Here is a 19,161-nt window from a genome sequence, read left to right on the forward strand (position 1 = left end):
GTGGAAGAGCTGGTGCGGTGGTGGTGTGCTTGACGTACGACAGTACAGTACAGTATTCCATAATTGGCACTGTCCTCACCGTACCATGGAATGCTACACATTTGTAGAACTGAGGGACATGCATTTTGTCTACGGCCTTGCAGATGGGAATGGTCGAGCAGCTGCACGCCTGTATCGCGAACGGTATCTGGACAGGCGACACCCCGACAGCAGGTTATTTTCGAACGTGCACCGTATCCTTGGTGAATCGGGTGTGTTACGTGCAGGCCATCATGTCGGTCACCCAAGACATGTGCGCACCGCGGCGGTCGAGGAGGACGTACTTGCTCGCGTGGACGACCCACCGTCCACTAGCACCCATAGCATTGCACGTGCAGTGGGAGTATCACAGTTGACAGTGTGGAGTGTCCTTCATGATGATCTGCTGTATCCCTATCATCCACAGCGAGTCCACGCGTTGCTGGCTGGGGATTACCCACGACGTGTGGAATTCTGTCAACGACTGTTGCAGTTTTGTACCAACGATCCCCGTTTCTTGCGCCATGTGCTTTTCACGGACGAGGCATCATTCACCCATGAGGGCATCTTCAATTGCCGAAACAGCCATGTGTGGGATTATGAAAATCCACATGCAGCAGTCGAGGTGCACCATCAGACCCAGTTTTGCAGTGAATATCTGGGCAGGTATCATCGATGAACAGATTATCGGTCCATACCTGCTGCCACCACGTTTAAATGGCCGCCTCTATCGCACCTTTCTTGCATCAGTCCTTCCAGAGCTGCTAGAAGATGTATCCCTCAATGTGCGACATCGCATGTGGTTTCAATTGGATGGAGCGCCTGCACATTTTGATGGCACAGTGTGAACCCTTTTGCACCGTACCTACCCACAGCGCTGGATCGGCAGAGCGGGCCCCGTCCTGTGCACCTAACATCACACGAATGGATTTCTTCTTGTGGGGCCATGTGAAAACACTCGTCTACGAGACCCCAGTGCCTGACCAGGAAACATTGGTAGTGCGGATACTTGCAGCATTGGCCGAGGTGTGTACCATGCCAGGGATTTTTGACAGGGTTCGCCAGAATTTCCTGCGACGCTGGAATGCCTGCAATGAATGTGGTGGTCATCAATTTGAGCAACTTTTGTAACAATGTCAGTCCGGGGTACGACTACGTACTATTCCTATCTGTAAGTGCACCTTTACGTGGCAATAAACCTCCTGTGCCCGTAGTTGCTGTGTTTGTCCTGCTGGCGCATGACCTCTGTGTGACATCCCCTCGGTGCTGCTATGGGGAATCCCTCGTTCCGCATTTGTTGTCTCCTTGGCAGGTACCATTCCCCGTTCGGTCCTCTTTCTCTTTTCTTGCACCGTGCTTTGTTCTTGCTGCGGTGTCTCCCCACTGTGTTTGGGGACTCCCCATGCACTGCACCGCAAGCGCCGCCATTTCTGCCCTGAACCATGTATGCGTCTGTTGCCTGTCTAGTATCACGGACCACTTTCTTGCATTCTCGGTGTGTTTCTTCGTCCTACGTCGTCGTCCTCCCGTGGTTCTACAACCCCGCACCACTTTTCTCGGCTGCTCTGCTTCAGTCATGGTGTTTGTTTCCCGCTGTGCAATTGTTACTTCATGCTTCATTGCTTCTTTTGTCCCTACCGTTGTTGATCGCTACCCTCTCCCTTCACGTGTCTTGCGAGACACTCCTATTTCCTTTGTGGAACCCCATGCGCATGCGTTGCACAGCTGCCACCTGGTGTTTTTCGGATGGACGACTTTGGTGTTCCTTTTGACTTCTTTTGTTCCGCCTTTCTATCTTCTATTTTGTATATTTTTCTACACAAAATGTTTGCCATTTTTGCCTGTAAAAGTTAGTGAATTTTAAATACAGAGAAATTTAAATGTGTTTACAGTTTACATATTACATTTTCTTTTATAAGAGCTTCACCCCATCAGTTCAAATGTTTTGTATCTTTTTCATTTCTTAGAGGCTAATAAACACCATTAAATTATTACAAGATTAATGTACTTTCACCAAAAGTTATTCTGATGTCTACAAAATCCTCATGTACATTATTCTATAAATTATTTCTTTAACCCTTTCAAGGCTGATGACAAAATATTCATCATCCATGGAAATTCCCCAAGGCTCATTTTAAGCAAAATGTAACAAGTTGGAAAATGTTTTTTTTTTTTAAAAAAAAAAAAAAAAAAAAAAGTTGTAATAACACGATAAATGCCAATGAGGGCTCATTTTATTCAGAATTTCCAAACTTTCGTTCGGTAAGGTAAACATGTCGATGTGTAATTTTTGGAAGCAACAGACAGAGGAATTTCATATTTTTTATTATTTTTTCAAATTTTGGCTAGCTCCCATCCGGTAGCACTCACCGATTTGGGCAAACCACCACTTGTCGCTGATTGCCCCAAGTTAGGTAATGGTGAATACATAGTATCAAAACGATAATACAAATAGTAAATTTAATAAAAAAATAAAAATCAAGGAGAATTTTCATCACAACTGGCCGCAGAGACATCATCAGAAATGTGCCCATCAATCAGGGAAAACTGCCACTGGTCGCTGATTGCCCCAAGTTATATAAATTCGAATATGATAGTACAAATAGTAAATTTTATAAAAAAAAAGAAAACTCAAAATCAAGACCATCCGCTAGCGCCCATCGATCTGGGCAAACTGCCACTAGTCGCTGATTGCTCCAAGTTATATAAAGGTGAACACATAGTATCACAGTCAATCCCGATTTGTGCCCGACCATATTTGCTGCAGTACCCAAGCCTACAATGCATATGCGCAGACTCCATGGGGCTTGGGGGGGGGGGCTCACGATATGGGGGCAGAGCCCTCCAAACAATTTTGCTTAAGAGAATCTAATGTATTATTTTGCTTCTCTTGTAAAGTTTACTCTGAATTGTGCCACATGAACTTAACCCTAAATACAGATTTCAAATGTTCTAGACCATCAACTTTGGGGGTGCTATGACTGGAGACAGCAAAACACATGACTTATTACTATATACTAAGTATATAATTAATATTTACTATTATACATATATTAATCAGAGACATAATGAATTTAGCCAACGACTTGTTAAAGATTGTTTGGGAATCTCCTAAAAGAATGCAAATATTTAGGAATATTAGTGATGTAAATGAGAAGGCTGGCCATACTGGACTGCGACCACTTTGTCCTCGTCGGTGGACATTGAGAGCCTCCAGTATGCAACAGATCTTAAGGAACTACGAAAACCTTCTAAATGTTTTTGAGAAATTTTCTGAAGATTCTACTGACGCAGCATCAAAATGTGCTGGATACCTGGAGACAATGCTTCACTTCAAGACATTTTTCTTTCTCTCCCTCTACTGCCATGTGATGGGTCCAATAGAAGAGGTAAACTGTAAGACTCAGTCTCCACACATTGGTGCTACAGAAGTGGAATCAAAACTAAAATACTTGACTTACATCTTTCAAGAAAAGTGAATGGATTTTGAGCAGTTCTGGCAGAAATGCACAAAGGGCAAACCCAGCCTCGTTGATGAGCCAGAATTGCCCTGGCAACGTCACGTCCCTAAGAGACTTGAAAATCCTGATGCTGCCAAAACTCACAAGTTCTACACTCCAAAATAGTATTATAAATCAACATACACTGACGTGTGTGATGCAGCAAAATCATGCGTTAAACAAGGACATGAATCAACAGGACTACAAAAAGTAACAGCCCTAGAGAAAGAATGCATCTCAGCTGTGAATCGTTGCACAACAAACTTTCAGCAAACGCGAGAATTCTTTCACCAAGATTTGGATGCCGATAGGCTCTCCTTACACATGTCCATGCTTGGTGATATCACCAAACAGAAGAAAGTGGTTCTAATTACCAAGTGTGACATAAGGAAGTTTCTTTTGGAAGACAGCACCCTCCAGGAGCTTCAGCCTGAAGTTGCCAAATTCATGATGGTCCTCCACACTGTGCCAGTGACGACAGCCACAGCCGAAAGGTCATTCAATGTTATTCGCCGACTAAAGACATATTTGATCAGTGGCGTAGCATGGACATTTCGGGTGGGAACGCCAAGTCCGAAGGAAGAGTCGGCCCTTTCTTGCTTAATAATTTACTTATGGTATTAGTCGCCACGGGTATTATTTGCCTGAAGTAAGCTGGGTTTTCAATAAAACATCATCATTGCATGTTTTAGCTAGAAAATTAGATGCCTCACTATGCCACAGATGTTTTGAACTCTGGTGTTCTATACCTTTTTTATATCTTTCTGCATGACGCAAGTCATTAAAAACCTACCTGAATCACAAGCACCTCTGCACAACAGTAGACGTCATTGTTGTGGGCGATACAACTACTGATTAATTTGGTTTATTTTACTTCGCTTTTCTACCACTTTTGGTTAATTGCGAATATGAATATGAGTGATGATATTGATGAAGGGACACTGACAAAGAACACCCATGCTCACGCCAGGATTCGAACCAGGGACCTCTGTCGTCTTGGCGCACTGTGAAAAGCAGAGTGGATGATCCAAATATTGTACACTCTACTGACGTAACAGTGCCGATTAGTAATTCAGACCACTGTTTATTACATCTTGAGAATGCTGATAAACATTTTAAAATAATTTTCTCCAGAGACCATTCGATGTTAAGAGTTTTCAAATGAATGCTAAACATTTCCATTCACACAATATTAAGTAGTTAGATAATAACGAAAAAATACAATAAGAAAATAATAGTTTTGCGGGTTAAGTGGTAGAGCAGCCACAGGCTGAATTTGTATCACGAGGACTTCACCAACTTATTTGACAAAAACTGTGTTGATCTTTTAGTTTCTAATACACATCGCTGTTCGTGCGATAAATTATACAATGCAGTGGCCATTAAGAAGCAGTATATTTGAGATTGGTAAAGTTACGTCAGTCAATATTGCGTATTGTAGCATCACACAGCACGAGTTGCATGAGCGCGAAGAACCGGGTAGGAATTCTGCCGCTGTGGTCTGCTTCAGAAGGCAGGAAGGGTCACATGAACCAATCACAGTAGACCTCTCGTACGCCGGCGTAAGAGAGCCTATTTACGCGCGTGCTGTAGAAATGGAACCTTTCCCTCCATAAAGGCAGCAAGGAATATAGGAGTCCTGTACGCCGAACTTGCTCGGCGTCCGGCCGGGAAAGGCATTGAAAAGAGATGCTAGAACGAGTGTTGAGAGCGGAGCGTTGCAAGCGGATCGCGAAAAATAGCCATTATAATGCCATGAAGGTCAAACATATATGAAATTAGTCACGTTTTACTTTATAATCACAGCATTTAAGCATTTTTGAAATTTTAAATCTGGGAACGCCGGGCGTACGGGCGTACTATAATGCTACGCCACTGTATTTGATATCTACAATGGGGCAAAAGAGACTAAGCAGCTTAGTGGTACTCCACATACATCAAACTGTGCTTGATAATTTAGACCTGAGACCACTCGTTAATGAGTTCATAAAGAAATAACCCAGTGCGTAGAGAAACTTTTGCTTTATTTTTAAATCATGTTCATATGTTTTTGTTGTGTATGTCACTTTATATCTTAGTGTACATGATATTTTTTTTATTATTGCAAAATTAAATTTAAAAAGTAAAATATTGTAGCAAGAACAAAAAAGTAAAACTATTTTCCTGTGATATGTGTTAGCATTTATGTAAATAATTAAATAAAACTGTTAAATATTGTAAATATTCCTTATTTTATGGGTACGTCAACACTAACATTATTTGCAACCAGTCACATGTCTGTTGTGGACATTAAAACCCACATATGCCTTCGCCGGGACTCAAACCAGAGACCTCTGGATCAAAGCGAGTTGAGTCGACCACCCAACACGCTCGGCTACCGAAGCCGGCATAAAACTGTTAATTATCTAAACAACAAATGAGCCAACACAACAGACATAAAGAGACTTTGAAACATTTTCTAAACGTTTTTCATGTTACATTTAATTTTCATGAGGAATATAATAGCTGCTTAAAAACTGCTATACGAAGACGTAATTTTTATTTTTAAAAAAGGGAGGGAGCGAGTCATTCATTCATTTAAATGATCAGAGCCCTCCAATTATTTTGACAAGTCACCCTGCTACAATGTAACACTTGTTTCTGTATTTATTTCAACCTATTGCCTTATCTAAATAATCAGTTATGGCTGTGAAGTAACCAGCAGAAGTAGAGTTTTGAAGCTCTATTACTCCTAAAATGTCCTCCTTGATGTGACCAATCATTTGCATCCACGTATTGAACATACACATCCATCAGAAGGCTGATGTATGTATTTCTCTGGAACCACTTCACTCACAGGCAACTACCACCGAACCAAAAAAAAATGAGGTAAACAGAATAAACGTTACTACCACGTCAACCAACGTTCACGAGTGCATTTATCACATTCTTTTGTCAACAAAGACTGGACACTGGCACGTGCCAGAGCAATTTACAACTGTGAAAATGGTTTTTCCGTGCACAAGCAAGGAGCCTCAGTTAGGTCACGGCCTGCTCCACACTACCCCTCCCCTCCCCCCACAAGTTCGCATGGTGCATGATGCACACATACTTTCTGCAGTGTCGTCATTTGGAAACAACAGAGTGGAGGAAAAGCAAAGCAGGGAAAATGGGTTAGGTTGAGTTGCATGTGCATCCAAAGTGGTAGCATGCCAACAGTTGCAGAACTGTTGTGCCGATTAGATGGTGTCGACGTTGAGTGGACACTGAGTTTTCAATCAGTTCGCTTTCAAAAACCATGTACGAACGTTGGATTGAGATGTTCGGGCATGTTTCATACACATTTGAAACAACAAAATTTTAGTCGCTAGCGCCAGATTTTTGGTCTGGCAACCGTAAATTTCGAGCCCTGGTTTACAGGATACGGAAAACTTACCTGAATTTCACCACACATCCACGACACGTCATATTAGGCATATACCCACAGCCCATTCCTTCTAACGAGTAGCTTACATTCACTGCCACATTTTCGACATTCCTTTCCTTCCTTCACGATCCTGTGTTCAATTAAATTAAAAAATCCACTGGATCTTCCACACCCGGTACGAATTTCACCACGCATCCACGACACGTCATGTTTCTAACTTTCGTTGCAAACACAGACAGTTCGAAACACTGGATACCCAATGAACATGAACAAAACACAATCACGACGCGTGATGATGTACGAAGGTGTATGCGCCAAAGGCTATTGTCCGTCGGAGAATTAATTTACAGCAAAGAACATGAATTTCCGCTATGAAACATTCCCACATCACACAAAACACCTTCCCGATGTTATACAATGCTACAGGAACTTATTACGGTAAGTAGTTTCCTCTGTAAAAATGAAGAAATGTGTCCGAAGCATAGTAAATTAGTACCAAAAAATGTTGTATATGCAGGTTGGAGAGAAAGGAAGTTGTGGGAATGCTAAGGTAAAAATCTAACTATTATAATCTACTCAAAACATAAAAAGTGGCAACGATGCATGTAGGACCGTGAACTGCCTAACTTACTCACACAAGCATTAGGAGCAGGATGTAAATATCTTTCTGCACAAAGGATGTAGTAAGTATTAAAAAAAAAATGTTCGGTGCGTGCTTACACACATGTACTGATAGATGACATTAAACTAGGCTAAGTGAATCCTAAAGTGATACGAGGTGAAATATCGAGTGAAGTTTGCAGTGAAATCTGCCCACTACATAGGAAACAATGAATGACTGTAACAATATTTTACAAATTATATGTATGTATCTGGGAGGTGGGCGTGCGAACAGTTTGTCATTTATTTCAAATTAACCCATTTTTGTCCACGAACTTAGTCAATACCGAATACAAATACTCAATTATAAGCTATTGTTCTAAGAGGAAGAGAAAAAGTGTTGACAAGAACTGTGAATACAGAATAAACTAACAGCTTCAAATTCCCATTCAAGAAAAACAAGCAAAACCTCCAATGAAGGTAAGCACAAATACTTCTAAAAATAATATAATGATGCACTTACCCAACTAGCAAAAATATAACTATTGCCATCAAAAAGTAATTGGTTTGGTAATACAAAAGGTTATTTATAATACGGTTTGCCCATTTGTCAAGGTCCTTAACGTTGGGTATCTGAAATCTTGCAGATTCTAGCAGGAAATCGTCCAAACTTCTCAGTGGCGATATTTCAATCTCTGATGACACCTTATCCATCGTTCTTTAATGTGTTTTCCGAAACAAATTAAGTGCACTGTTACCAGCAATTTAAATGTAATTCGGTGCAATTCAATAAAAGCACATCATTCTATTCCTATCGCCAATCACAGTTGCAATCCAAACATGTGACGTAATTGCACCAAAACAACCTAGCAAGCTCGCAAGTCGTCAGCAGCACAGTGTCCTCACTTATTGCACAAGACAACTTTTGGACAAGCCTTCGCCTTCCGACGTCAGGCAAAACTCATTCGTTGTTAGATTTAGGTCTCAGCATAAATACGACCTCTTTTTGTCAGGCCCAAAAGAAATTGAAGTGAATTTATGCTTAGAGAACAAAATTTACCAAGGCTAATTAACAAGGGTGTTGCATTCACACGTCAGAAAACGAAGGGCGGGGCTTGACCAAACAAGTTGTTTAAGTCTTGTGCGATCACTTATACCTAGCAGCACAAATCCACTATCCCCCGTTTCATGCCATCCCTTTTCTTCTGGTTTTGACAAGTAGATACACTTTAGCCAGCAATATGTTGGATTTTGTTTACTTTCACTTCATTTTTTCGGAGGATGATAAATGGGGCTGTTCATTGCCAAACTTTTCCGGTGGCGGCGCCACCCCTGTTGTATCCCTAAATAATTTCGTTCGTCATTTGGTTGCCCTAAGCTTTACATTGGAGCGCGATGGGATGGCTATTCAAACGTTATTTTCAATGAAGTTTAGCAAAGCTTTAAGATTATGTAGCCAGTCATAAGTTTCCGAAAATTACATTCTCCTGAACCTAAGAAATAATATATTGAAGCGCAACGGAATGGTTGCGAAAACGAGCTAAATATAGTACGAATATGCGCAAAGAACACTAAACTTGACGTCTTTTGGGGCGTCTCTAGCTGCCATGGGTCGATAATACAAAAATTTAGATTTTTACACTATGCTTTGCTTTCTTCTGGTTGCGAGCAGGTGTGATTCAACGGCGGATAGGAATCGAAGAAACTCCCAAAATTATAAAGAAAAATTTATTAAGTGCGTAAACACATTATATATATATTATTATACACTATGACTGACATTATGCCCTATCTGATAATTTAATATTAACGTACGGTTTCATTGTATTAAGCAGATATTCTCCCCTCGTATTTTCGTCCTTCTTTTTCTTGTTAACACCAATTTTAAAATTATAATTCCTGTAAATAAGATAGCCCTAGAAGTTGAGAGTCATGAAACAGAAGAAATAACTTTTGAAATAACTATTCTTGACGATAAATGTGTGTATATAAAACAAAATACCATATTTACTAGCTACGTGGAAAAATATGATATCACATGAGAAAACGTCAGTTATTAAAAACAACTGTAAATCTAGAAGCAGCAAAAACACTATACTATGGCATCATTCAATCTGTATTACGGTACGGCATCATTTTCTGGGGGAACATGAACAAAAGCATTACATTATTCAGACTACAAAAGAGAGCTGTTAGAATTCTGGCAAATGCTCCAACAGGTGCACCATGCAAACCATTATTTCAAGAATTACAGATATTGACAGTTCCATGCATATACCTATATGAAATCCTAACAGGCATGAAAATTTGTCAAAATACACACACAGCAAATAAGGACTACCACACCTACAACACCAGGGGAAAGAATGGCTTACATATGGAATTACACAATACCACATTCTACCAAAAAGGGGTAACATATAATGGTATACGCTTATTTAACATGCTACCAAATGCATTCAAAAATATAAAGTCATTGCCAGTATACAAGTTACATCTAAAAAGATTCCTAAAGGAACATTGTTTTTACACAGTGCAAGAGTACATTGACACCGTAAGTGACAGGAATAACAACAATAATATAACAAAGTAGAACTGCCCTATCATCATTATTTTTTTTATTTTTCCTTTGCTGTTCGTTTAATTTATCTAGATGTAAGTATAGGTGACTATTTAATGCTCAATTTATGTTCGTGTGTACATAATGTCATATCAAATGAAGCGAACATTGAATATAGAAAACATATTTTTAGCCAGTAGAAGTTGAACGCGATAAGGACAGTTGCTATTTAATATTCGCAATTAATTTGTATGTACTTATAACTAATTTGCACGGGTTTTAATTAATTCGTATGTAGTTAGAATTCATTCGCACGTATGTAGAATACTTTACATTTATGTATTTGCATGTTTATAACTTTTTATGAATATATAATTATTTATTTTATGAAAAATATGTATATAGAAGGTAATTAGAGGTACTAAACGCTATGCATATGTTTTTATATTCATTACTGCAAAGTATGTAATGTATAAATCGATAATATTAATGTTTATAATATTGAAAATAAGAGTTTATGGTTTATGAACCGCTATGAACGGTGGTAATGGTACGAAAGAAGACGGTCCCGGTACTCGAACCCGCGATATGCAACGGTAATAAATGGTTAGGCCTATAGTGTACAATGTATGTAATAATGTATGTTATTATTGTATTAAAGACGATGGTACGAGACGCTAGATAGAATACTGTCTCAGAATTTGAACTCCGCGCAGGTAGAGGAGAAAGGAATTTGGGGGAAGTGCGTTCAAGGTCAAATGACGTCACAACGTCAGGACAAAGAACGAACCCGATTGACCAATCAGAACCGGTTTTTTCAAGGTTAACCAGTACGCAAGAACAGGGGAAAGCTATGCAATACTGTAGGGCAGGGAAGGGATTCAACCAGACAACAAAGGATGTCTGGAAATGCGCAGCAAGGGTCAAATCTCTGAAGCTATGGGTCGCTTGTAGAACCGGTTTCCGCCGCCAATTAATATTCCGCTCAGGTTTGCCTTCAAGGCACAGGACGCTTTAGCACAGGTTTTTTTTATCTGTACTATGAAGAAGGGAGAGCTATTAGGGACGGGGCCTACAGTTTTCACCATTTGCTTTTATCACGGGGTAACGAACCTAGGACCCTTTGATTATTGATTTAGGTAGTAAATGTATGTTACTGTGTGCTATTTAACATAATATTGAACTTATTTTTTTACCAAACTTTGACTTTATGTCAAACATTTTCACAGCTTATCCTTATTTTTACAAAAATAACACTATTTGTACTATTGAGGCAACACTTTTATTAAATTTTGGACTCACAAAGACATTTTTACAACTTTTTAACTTATTATTTTACAATTTTATGTTAATTTTTTTACCAAAATAACACTATTTGTACTAATCAGCAACATTTTTTATTAAATTTTGGACTCACAAAGACATTTTTTTCAACGTTTAACTTATTATTTTACAACTTTATACTAATTTTTTACCAAAATAACACTATTTGTACTAATCAGCAACATTTTTTTATTAAATTTTGGACTCACAAAGACATTTTTTCAACTTTTAACTTATTATTTTACAACTTTAAGTTAATTTTTTACCAAAATAACACTATTTGTACTATTCAAGCAACATTTTTTATTAAATTTTGGACTCACAAAGACATTTTTTTTCTACGTTTAACTTATTATTTTACAACTTTATATTAATTTTACCAAAATAACACTATTTGTACTAATCAGGCAACATTTTTTATTAAATTTTGGACTCACAAAGACATTTTTTCAACGTTTAACTTATTATTTTACAACTTTATATTAATTTTTTACCAAAATAACACTATTTGTACTAATCAGCAACATTTTTTATTAAATTTTGGACTCACAAAGACATTTTTTCAACTTTTAACTTATTATTTTACAACTTTAAGTTAATTTTTTACCAAAATAACACTATTTGTACTATTCAAGCAACATTTTTTATTAAATTTTGGACTCACAAAGACATTTTTTTTCTAAGTTTAACTTATTATTTTACAACTTTATATTAATTTTACCAAAATAACACTATTTGTACTAATCAGGCAACATTTTTTATTAAATTTTGGACTCACAAAGACATTTTTTTCAACGTTTAACTTATTATTTTACAACTTTATATTAATTTTTTTACCAAAATAACACTATTTGTACTAATCAGCAACATTTTTTATTAAATTTTGGACTCACAAAGACATTTTTTCAACTTTTAACTTATTATTTTACAACTTTAAGTTAATTTTTTACCAAAATAACACTATTTGTACTATTCAAGCAACATTTTTTATTAAATGTTGGACTCACAAAGACATTTTTTTTCTACGTTTAACTTATTATTTTACAACTTTATATTAATTTTACCAAAATAACACTATTTGTACTAATCAGGCAACATTTTTTATTAAATTTTGGACTCACAAAGACATTTTTTCAACTTTTAACTTATTATTTTACAACTTTATGTTAATTTTTTACCAAAATAACACTATTTGTACTATTCAGGCAACATTTTTTATTAAATTTTGTATTTACAAAGTGTGTGTTCTCAACTTCTATCTGTTTATTTCACAAGTTTAAGCTTATTATTACTCAAATAACACAATTCTATCTATTCAGGAAAGATTTTTAGTTACATTTTCGACACACACAGTGTGTGTTCTCAACTTTTATTTGTTTATTTTACAAGTTTATTTTACAAATAAACAAATAAGGATGTAAGAAAAAAAGCAAACAACCTAAGTCAAATTCAAGCAGCAAAAGGAATACACAGAACCAACATGGCATCCAGAAAAAGAAATCAATAGTTAAGCCATAGCACAGTTTAAAAACTACATAGCTGAAACCTTAGAGAAGCATAAAACTGCAAACACAATATAACTAGATTCTTCCAAGGCATAGAATAGAGTAAAAACATGCCTTGCTTATGGACAAACTCAACAACATAGGAATAAAATAGACAAACAATCCTTTTTTCAGTAGAAAATTCCAGTTACTCAAGTAAGCTACATCATACGTAGTACATAAGAAGAGCAAATTAACATCATCAGCAGTAAACCATCATGCAACTTCTACCTGCTGAAACAACTAAGTGAGTATAATTTATCAGAAAAAATGCCTACGTTTCAGCCTAATTTACCTCTACATTAATAATACTACCAGAATACTAAGACTTCAAAAGTGAACACTAAGAATAATGTTCAGACTAAAGTATAGGGCATCTTGCAAAGGATTATTACTCCCTACATCTACAAGTCAATAACAATTATTCTAAATAATACGAACTTGGACAAAATATAGTCAAATACACAACACAAGAAGGAAAATAATTACAAGTAAAACAGCAGACACTCAATATCTCAAAACAATCATGTAAAAATATTCTACAACAAAGTGCCTCATAACATAAAACTGCTAAGTCCCCACAACATATACAAATACAATCAATAAAAACTACTTGAAATGGGAAAACTGACTACAGTCTCACAGACTTGATGTAAAATAACAGCAAAACTTAGAAGCATGCATAGTCAATAGTGCTCAATTTGCATACAGTTCACATGCAAACTCTCATGAAAAGGTTCAAAACAGTCTCCCAGCTCAGTTCTCATCTATACTTGGACAACAAAATCCTGCAACAAATTCTCAGAAATCCTACCTTTCCTACCCTTGCTTAAATAGCTAAAGTGCAATCTTCATACTAAAATATTGAAAAAAAGCATATCTATTTACATAAAAGTGTGTACACATGTGTTTGTCTGCGTGTACTCTTAGATAAATTGATAAAAAAGCAATATAGTTATAAATCAAAGACTATACCTAATAATATTAATTTCAAAACAAGCTGATAGAAAAAGATATAATAACTACAGTATAAGCTTTTAATTTTTGTTAATTACAAAAAATAAAAGTTAAATACAGTGAATGAACTTGGTCCCTTACATTGAAAAAGGAACATAAATTGAGAGTATTTGAAAATAAAATCCTTAGGAAAATATTTGGGCCTAAAACAGATGAGGAGACAGATGAGTGGAGAAGATTACATAATTTGGAAGTACATAATTTGTATTCATACCCAGATATTATTAGAATGATTAAATCAAGAAGACTTAGGTGTGTAGATCATGTGGTACGAATGGGAGAGGAAAGAAGAGTATACAGAATTCTTGTTGGGAAACCTGATGGTAAAAGACCAAAACAAAGATGGAGGGATAATGTAGAGATGGACCTAAAGGAAATTGGTGGGGAAGGAAAGGAGTATATAGATCTTGCTCAGGACAGGGACAGATGCAGCCATGAAACTTCGGGTTTAAGAAGGGTAGAGAGTTAGTTAGTTATACATTAAATAAGCATAATATTTGGATTGTACGTAGAGAATATATCAAATGTACAATGCATTGTGCGAAAACTGTCAACTTTGCATTATAAGCAGAAAATTAAACCAGTTTGCCCTAGAAATACATTTTAAGAATAGCCCAAAATAGCATGCGTAATAGAAAATTAAGAAAACTTTCTGATGCCTAAAAGTACTGACTAGTGCTGAATGAATCAATTACTGTAAAATATTATTCTCTGATTCAAGTAATTTAACTGTATCTTTTGTGTGTAAAATATAATTGTTAGTTGAACTGATAAGAACAAATATTAACTTTATACGCCTTTATGCACTCTAAATAACATAACTTTGATATATAAATTAGTAACAATTTGTTAAAATTAAGTTAAAGTGTAGAATTGTTTTCTTAAATAAATATAAAGTAGTAAAAATACTAAACAAATAATTCCTTCTTTTCCTATTTAAAGGATGCCAAGCAGTGTAAACCAGTTGTTAGTGGCTAAATAACATAAAATTTGAAGGCAGTAACAATATTTTAAAAAAATACTGTTTTTTACCTAACTTTGTGAATTAAATACTAGTACATTTTGTCAAATTATAAATAAAATATACCTATTTCTTTGATATTTGTACTAAAGTGAAGAAAATGTTACTAAAACTTGGCTAGTACAGCAAATCTGAGACTTTTAGCTTTATTTGTCCGTAACTGGATATAATTGTAACTTGTTAATCTCGCCAAACACAATCTTTACCTCAATTTTGGAAGCTAGCTGAACTTTAGCGTTTCGAATTACATATAGTGAAGGCCTCTATAGTGGAAAAATACACCCAGTCTGTAAAAATTTGGAAATGTTGTCTCCTTCTCTGTCGAACCAGACCAAGAGTGTTCTCAGGTGTTTCAATATATTTCTTAACATAACTAACTTTTTAAAAATGCAGGTAGCTTAGTTTGTATAGCGCTAGGCTTTTAACCTATCTGTCCAGGGTTCAAGTCCCTGGCAGGGTTGTTACAATTTTAGATTTTGTCATCGGATCTTGTGCAGACTTCAAATTTCATAAGTTATAAGCAATCTAAGTTAATTTTGGGAGTGGGCCAAATTGGTTCCTCATATAAAAAGCAATGACCAAATTGGTCGTAGCGCCTATGACCCTACTTGGGTTCATCCTCCAAAACATCTGCTTCGAGTCTCCGATGCCATGATGGAGCCCGTTCAGGTTCTACCGCCCACAAGTGCGTTCCTTCGCCAATCCAGCGAAGGTGAGAATAATAGAGCGCAACCCTCTATATATACACATTCAGTTCACTGTTGGTCACCCCTTGATCTAGTTATTTTCATGCAATCACCTACATTTAGTGAATTTTGCCGTCTTTCTGTTTGATCTGTTAAATAAGCCAGTCAATAAAAATATACTTACATAGAAAAATCCTGATATAGTTGGATTCTCAAAAATATGTACAATCAGTGTTCTTGATACATTTAGCACCTGAGATAGTATAAATCAAAATCTAGTTAGTGTTGGCATGTGTGCTTCTGGTACATGTAGTTACTTGAAAAAGCAAATATTGGTTGTGTAAAAAATAGCCTCCTTGTGAAACAATGAAAAATTAACATTATATCCTCATAGCATTAGTTGCAACTGCTTCTTGCAGATTAACAAAGCTCTGGCGTGTGGTCCTACGTCACCTATAATCCTTTGTAAGGTTCGTGTTGTCCTATAAATTGTCGATATACATGCTAAGTCCCTAGTTACAGCCTAAGCTTTTAGCTTCAATAAATGTATTTTAGTCCTCGGAGACATATATTGATCTTAGAGTAAAAAATAAACCTCGTATAATAAACCAAATGGAAATAACCCAAGTGTTGATGCACCCAAAAAAGCCAGTAATACTTCAAAAATACCTTGAAAAAAGGTTATAAAGCTAAATAATTCTTCTAGAATAGTAAAAAAGTTTGGAAAGTGAACCTAGGCCCCTAAGCCGTCTGTTAACTTCGTATTGTAATTATATTGTTAAATTGTTATATGTAAGGGGAAAAAACAATATTAGTAAGCGTCCAAATATGGACCCTCGGTAAAGGGATTTCAGACCTCATAGACACATCATAATTTTCGTTACACTAAAAAATTGCCCTCGTATAAAAGCAAATAGTTGAAATGTTAAACATTTCGTGTACTTTATCCAGTAATCCCTAGCTAGAAATACAATAAATGCGTTACAGACATAAAAATTAAGCAAGCTTTGATATTCTAGTGGCACATAATAAGTATAAAATATCCTTTAAAATACTCTGACAAATAGTTGTGGGTTGTCTGAGATCAAAATTTTCAAGTCCTCTCTCCTGCATAAATAGGCTCTAGAATTCACTAAGCCTCAAAATAATATTGGGTACATAAAATAAAAAGCAGATGGAGAGTGGTGCTGATCGCATCATCTCCAAAATAGCAAAAACAAAAGTATAGAGAGCTCTATCTGGTATATTTAGAAAACTTTTACCTAGTATAGCAGTAACAAAATACTCAGCAAACTCTAAAATAAACAAACTTTCCTACGTGGCAGGCGTAACCTGCCCTAAATAAATACATATAGAAATACAGAACCAAAAATAGCATAGTGGAAATCAGTAAACCCTAATAATAATAATAATAATAATATATTCTGTGGCTTACATTTTAGCTAAAAGTACTTTTTTTTAGTGTTTTTGAAAAAATTAAATAAATACTAAACTCTAAGTTAAAAATTTGTAAATGTATATATGATACAAAACAAAATAAATAAAAATTAATACATACCCTGCAAAAAATCAATAAAAAAGTTGAAAACCTCTCTTTGTGCATCCAAAATATAATAACAAATCCTTCCTGACTGGATTAAATTGTGTTATTTGAGTAATAATAAGCCTAAACTTGTAAAATAAAAGGGTAGAACTTGTCAAAACATACTTTTGCATCCAAAATATAATTCAAAACACATCTAAATTGTGTTATTTGAGTAAACTAGAGAATAATCCTGTAAACTTGGAAAAAATATCTCTCTCTCTCTCTCTCTCTCTCTCTCTCTCTCTCTCTCTCTCTCTCTCTCTCTCTCTCTCTGTGTGTGTGTGTGTGTGTCTTTGAGAGTCCTAAATGTAATAAAAATGGTGCCTGAATAATATAAATAGTGTCATTTGAGTAAATATTAGGCTAAACTTGTAAAATAAACAAATAAAAGTTGAGAACACACACTATGTGTGTCGAAAATGTAACTAAAAATCTTTCCTGAACAGATAGAATTGTGTTATTTGAGTAATAATAAGCCTAAACTTGTGAAATAAACAGATAGAAGTTGAGAACACACACTTTGTAAATACAAAATTTAATAAAAAATGTTGCCTGAATAGTACAAATAGTGTTATTTTGGTAAAAAATTAACATAAAGTTGTAAAATAATAAGTTAAAAGTTGAAAAAATGTCTTTGTGAGTCCAAAATTTAATAAAAAATGTTGCCTGATTAGTACAAATAGTGTTATTTTGGTAAAATTAATATAAAGTTGTAAAATAATAAGTTAAACGTAGAAAAAAAATGTCTTTGTGAGTCCAACATTTAATAAAAAATGTTGCTTGAATAGTACAAATAGTGTTATTTTGGTAAAAAATTAACTTAAAGTTGTAAAATAATAAGTTAAAAGTTGAAAAAATGTCTTTGTGAGTCCAAAATTTAATAAAAAATGTTGCTGATTAGTACAAATAGTGTTATTTTGGTAAAAAATTAATACAAAGTTGTAAAATAATAAGTTAAACGTTGAAAAAAATGTCTTTGTGAGTCCAAAATTTAATAAAAAATGTTGACTGATTAGTACAAATAGTGTTATTTTGGTAAAATTAATATAAAGTTGTAAAATAATAAGTTAAACGTAGAAAAAAAATGTCTTTGTGAGTCCAAAATTTAATAAAAAATGTTGCTTGAATAGTACAAATAGTGTTATTTTGGTAAAAAATTAACTTAAAGTTGTAAAATAATAAGTTAAAAGTTGAAAAAATGTCTTTGTGAGTCCAAAATTTAATAAAAAATGTTGCTGATTAGTACAAATAGTGTTATTTTGGTAAAAAATTAATATAAAGTTGTAAAATAATAAGTTAAACGTTGAAAAAAAGTCTTTGTGAGTCCAAAATTTAATAAAAAATGTTGCCTGATTAGTACAAATAGTGTTATTTTGGTAAAATTAATATAAAGTTGTAAAATAATAAGTTAAACGTAGAAAAAAAATGTCTTTGTGAGTCCAAAATTTAATAAAAAATGTTGCTTGAATAGTACAAATAGTGTTATTTTGGTAAAAAATTAACTTAAAGTTGTAAAATAATAAGTTAAAAGTTGAAAAAATGTCTTTGTGAGTCCAAAATTTAATAAAAAAATGTTGCTGATTAGTACAAATAGTGTTATTTTGGTAAAAAATTAATATAAAGTTGTAAAATAATAAGTTAAACGTTGAAAAAAATGTCTTTGTGAGTCCAAAATTTAATAAAAAATGTTGCTGATTAGTACAAATAGTGTTATTTTGGTAAAAAAAATTAACATAAAATTGTAAAATAATAAGTTAAAAAGTTGTAAAAATGTCTTTGTGAGTCCAAAATTTAATAAAAGTGTTGCCTCAATAGTACAAATAGTGTTATTTTTGTAAAAATAAGGATAAGCTGTGAAAATGTTTGACATAAAGTCAAAGTTTGGTAAAAAAATAAGTTCA

The 19,161-nt window shown here is 35.0% G+C and overlaps 1 protein-coding gene across 2 annotated transcripts in view; it reads right to left on the bottom strand.

Moving 5' to 3' along the window:
- Window positions 1-8,393, bottom strand: part of Jwa (PRA1 family protein Jwa) — a 67,865-nt gene extending 59,472 nt beyond the window's left edge. For both annotated transcript variants that reach the window (XM_083117395.1, XM_083117396.1), the window contains exon 1: window positions 8,048-8,393. In XM_083117395.1, the coding sequence (XP_082973521.1) occupies window positions 8,048-8,238 (191 nt within the window). In that variant the 5' untranslated portion in view covers window positions 8,239-8,393. The remainder of the gene's footprint in view (window positions 1-8,047) is intronic.
- Between the last annotated feature and the right edge of the window lie 10,768 nt (window positions 8,394-19,161).

This window comes from Lepisma saccharinum, chromosome 2 (assembly GCF_977018435.1).
Source record: "Lepisma saccharinum chromosome 2, izLepSacc3.1, whole genome shotgun sequence".
Lineage (NCBI taxonomy): Eukaryota > Metazoa > Arthropoda > Insecta > Zygentoma > Lepismatidae > Lepisma > Lepisma saccharinum.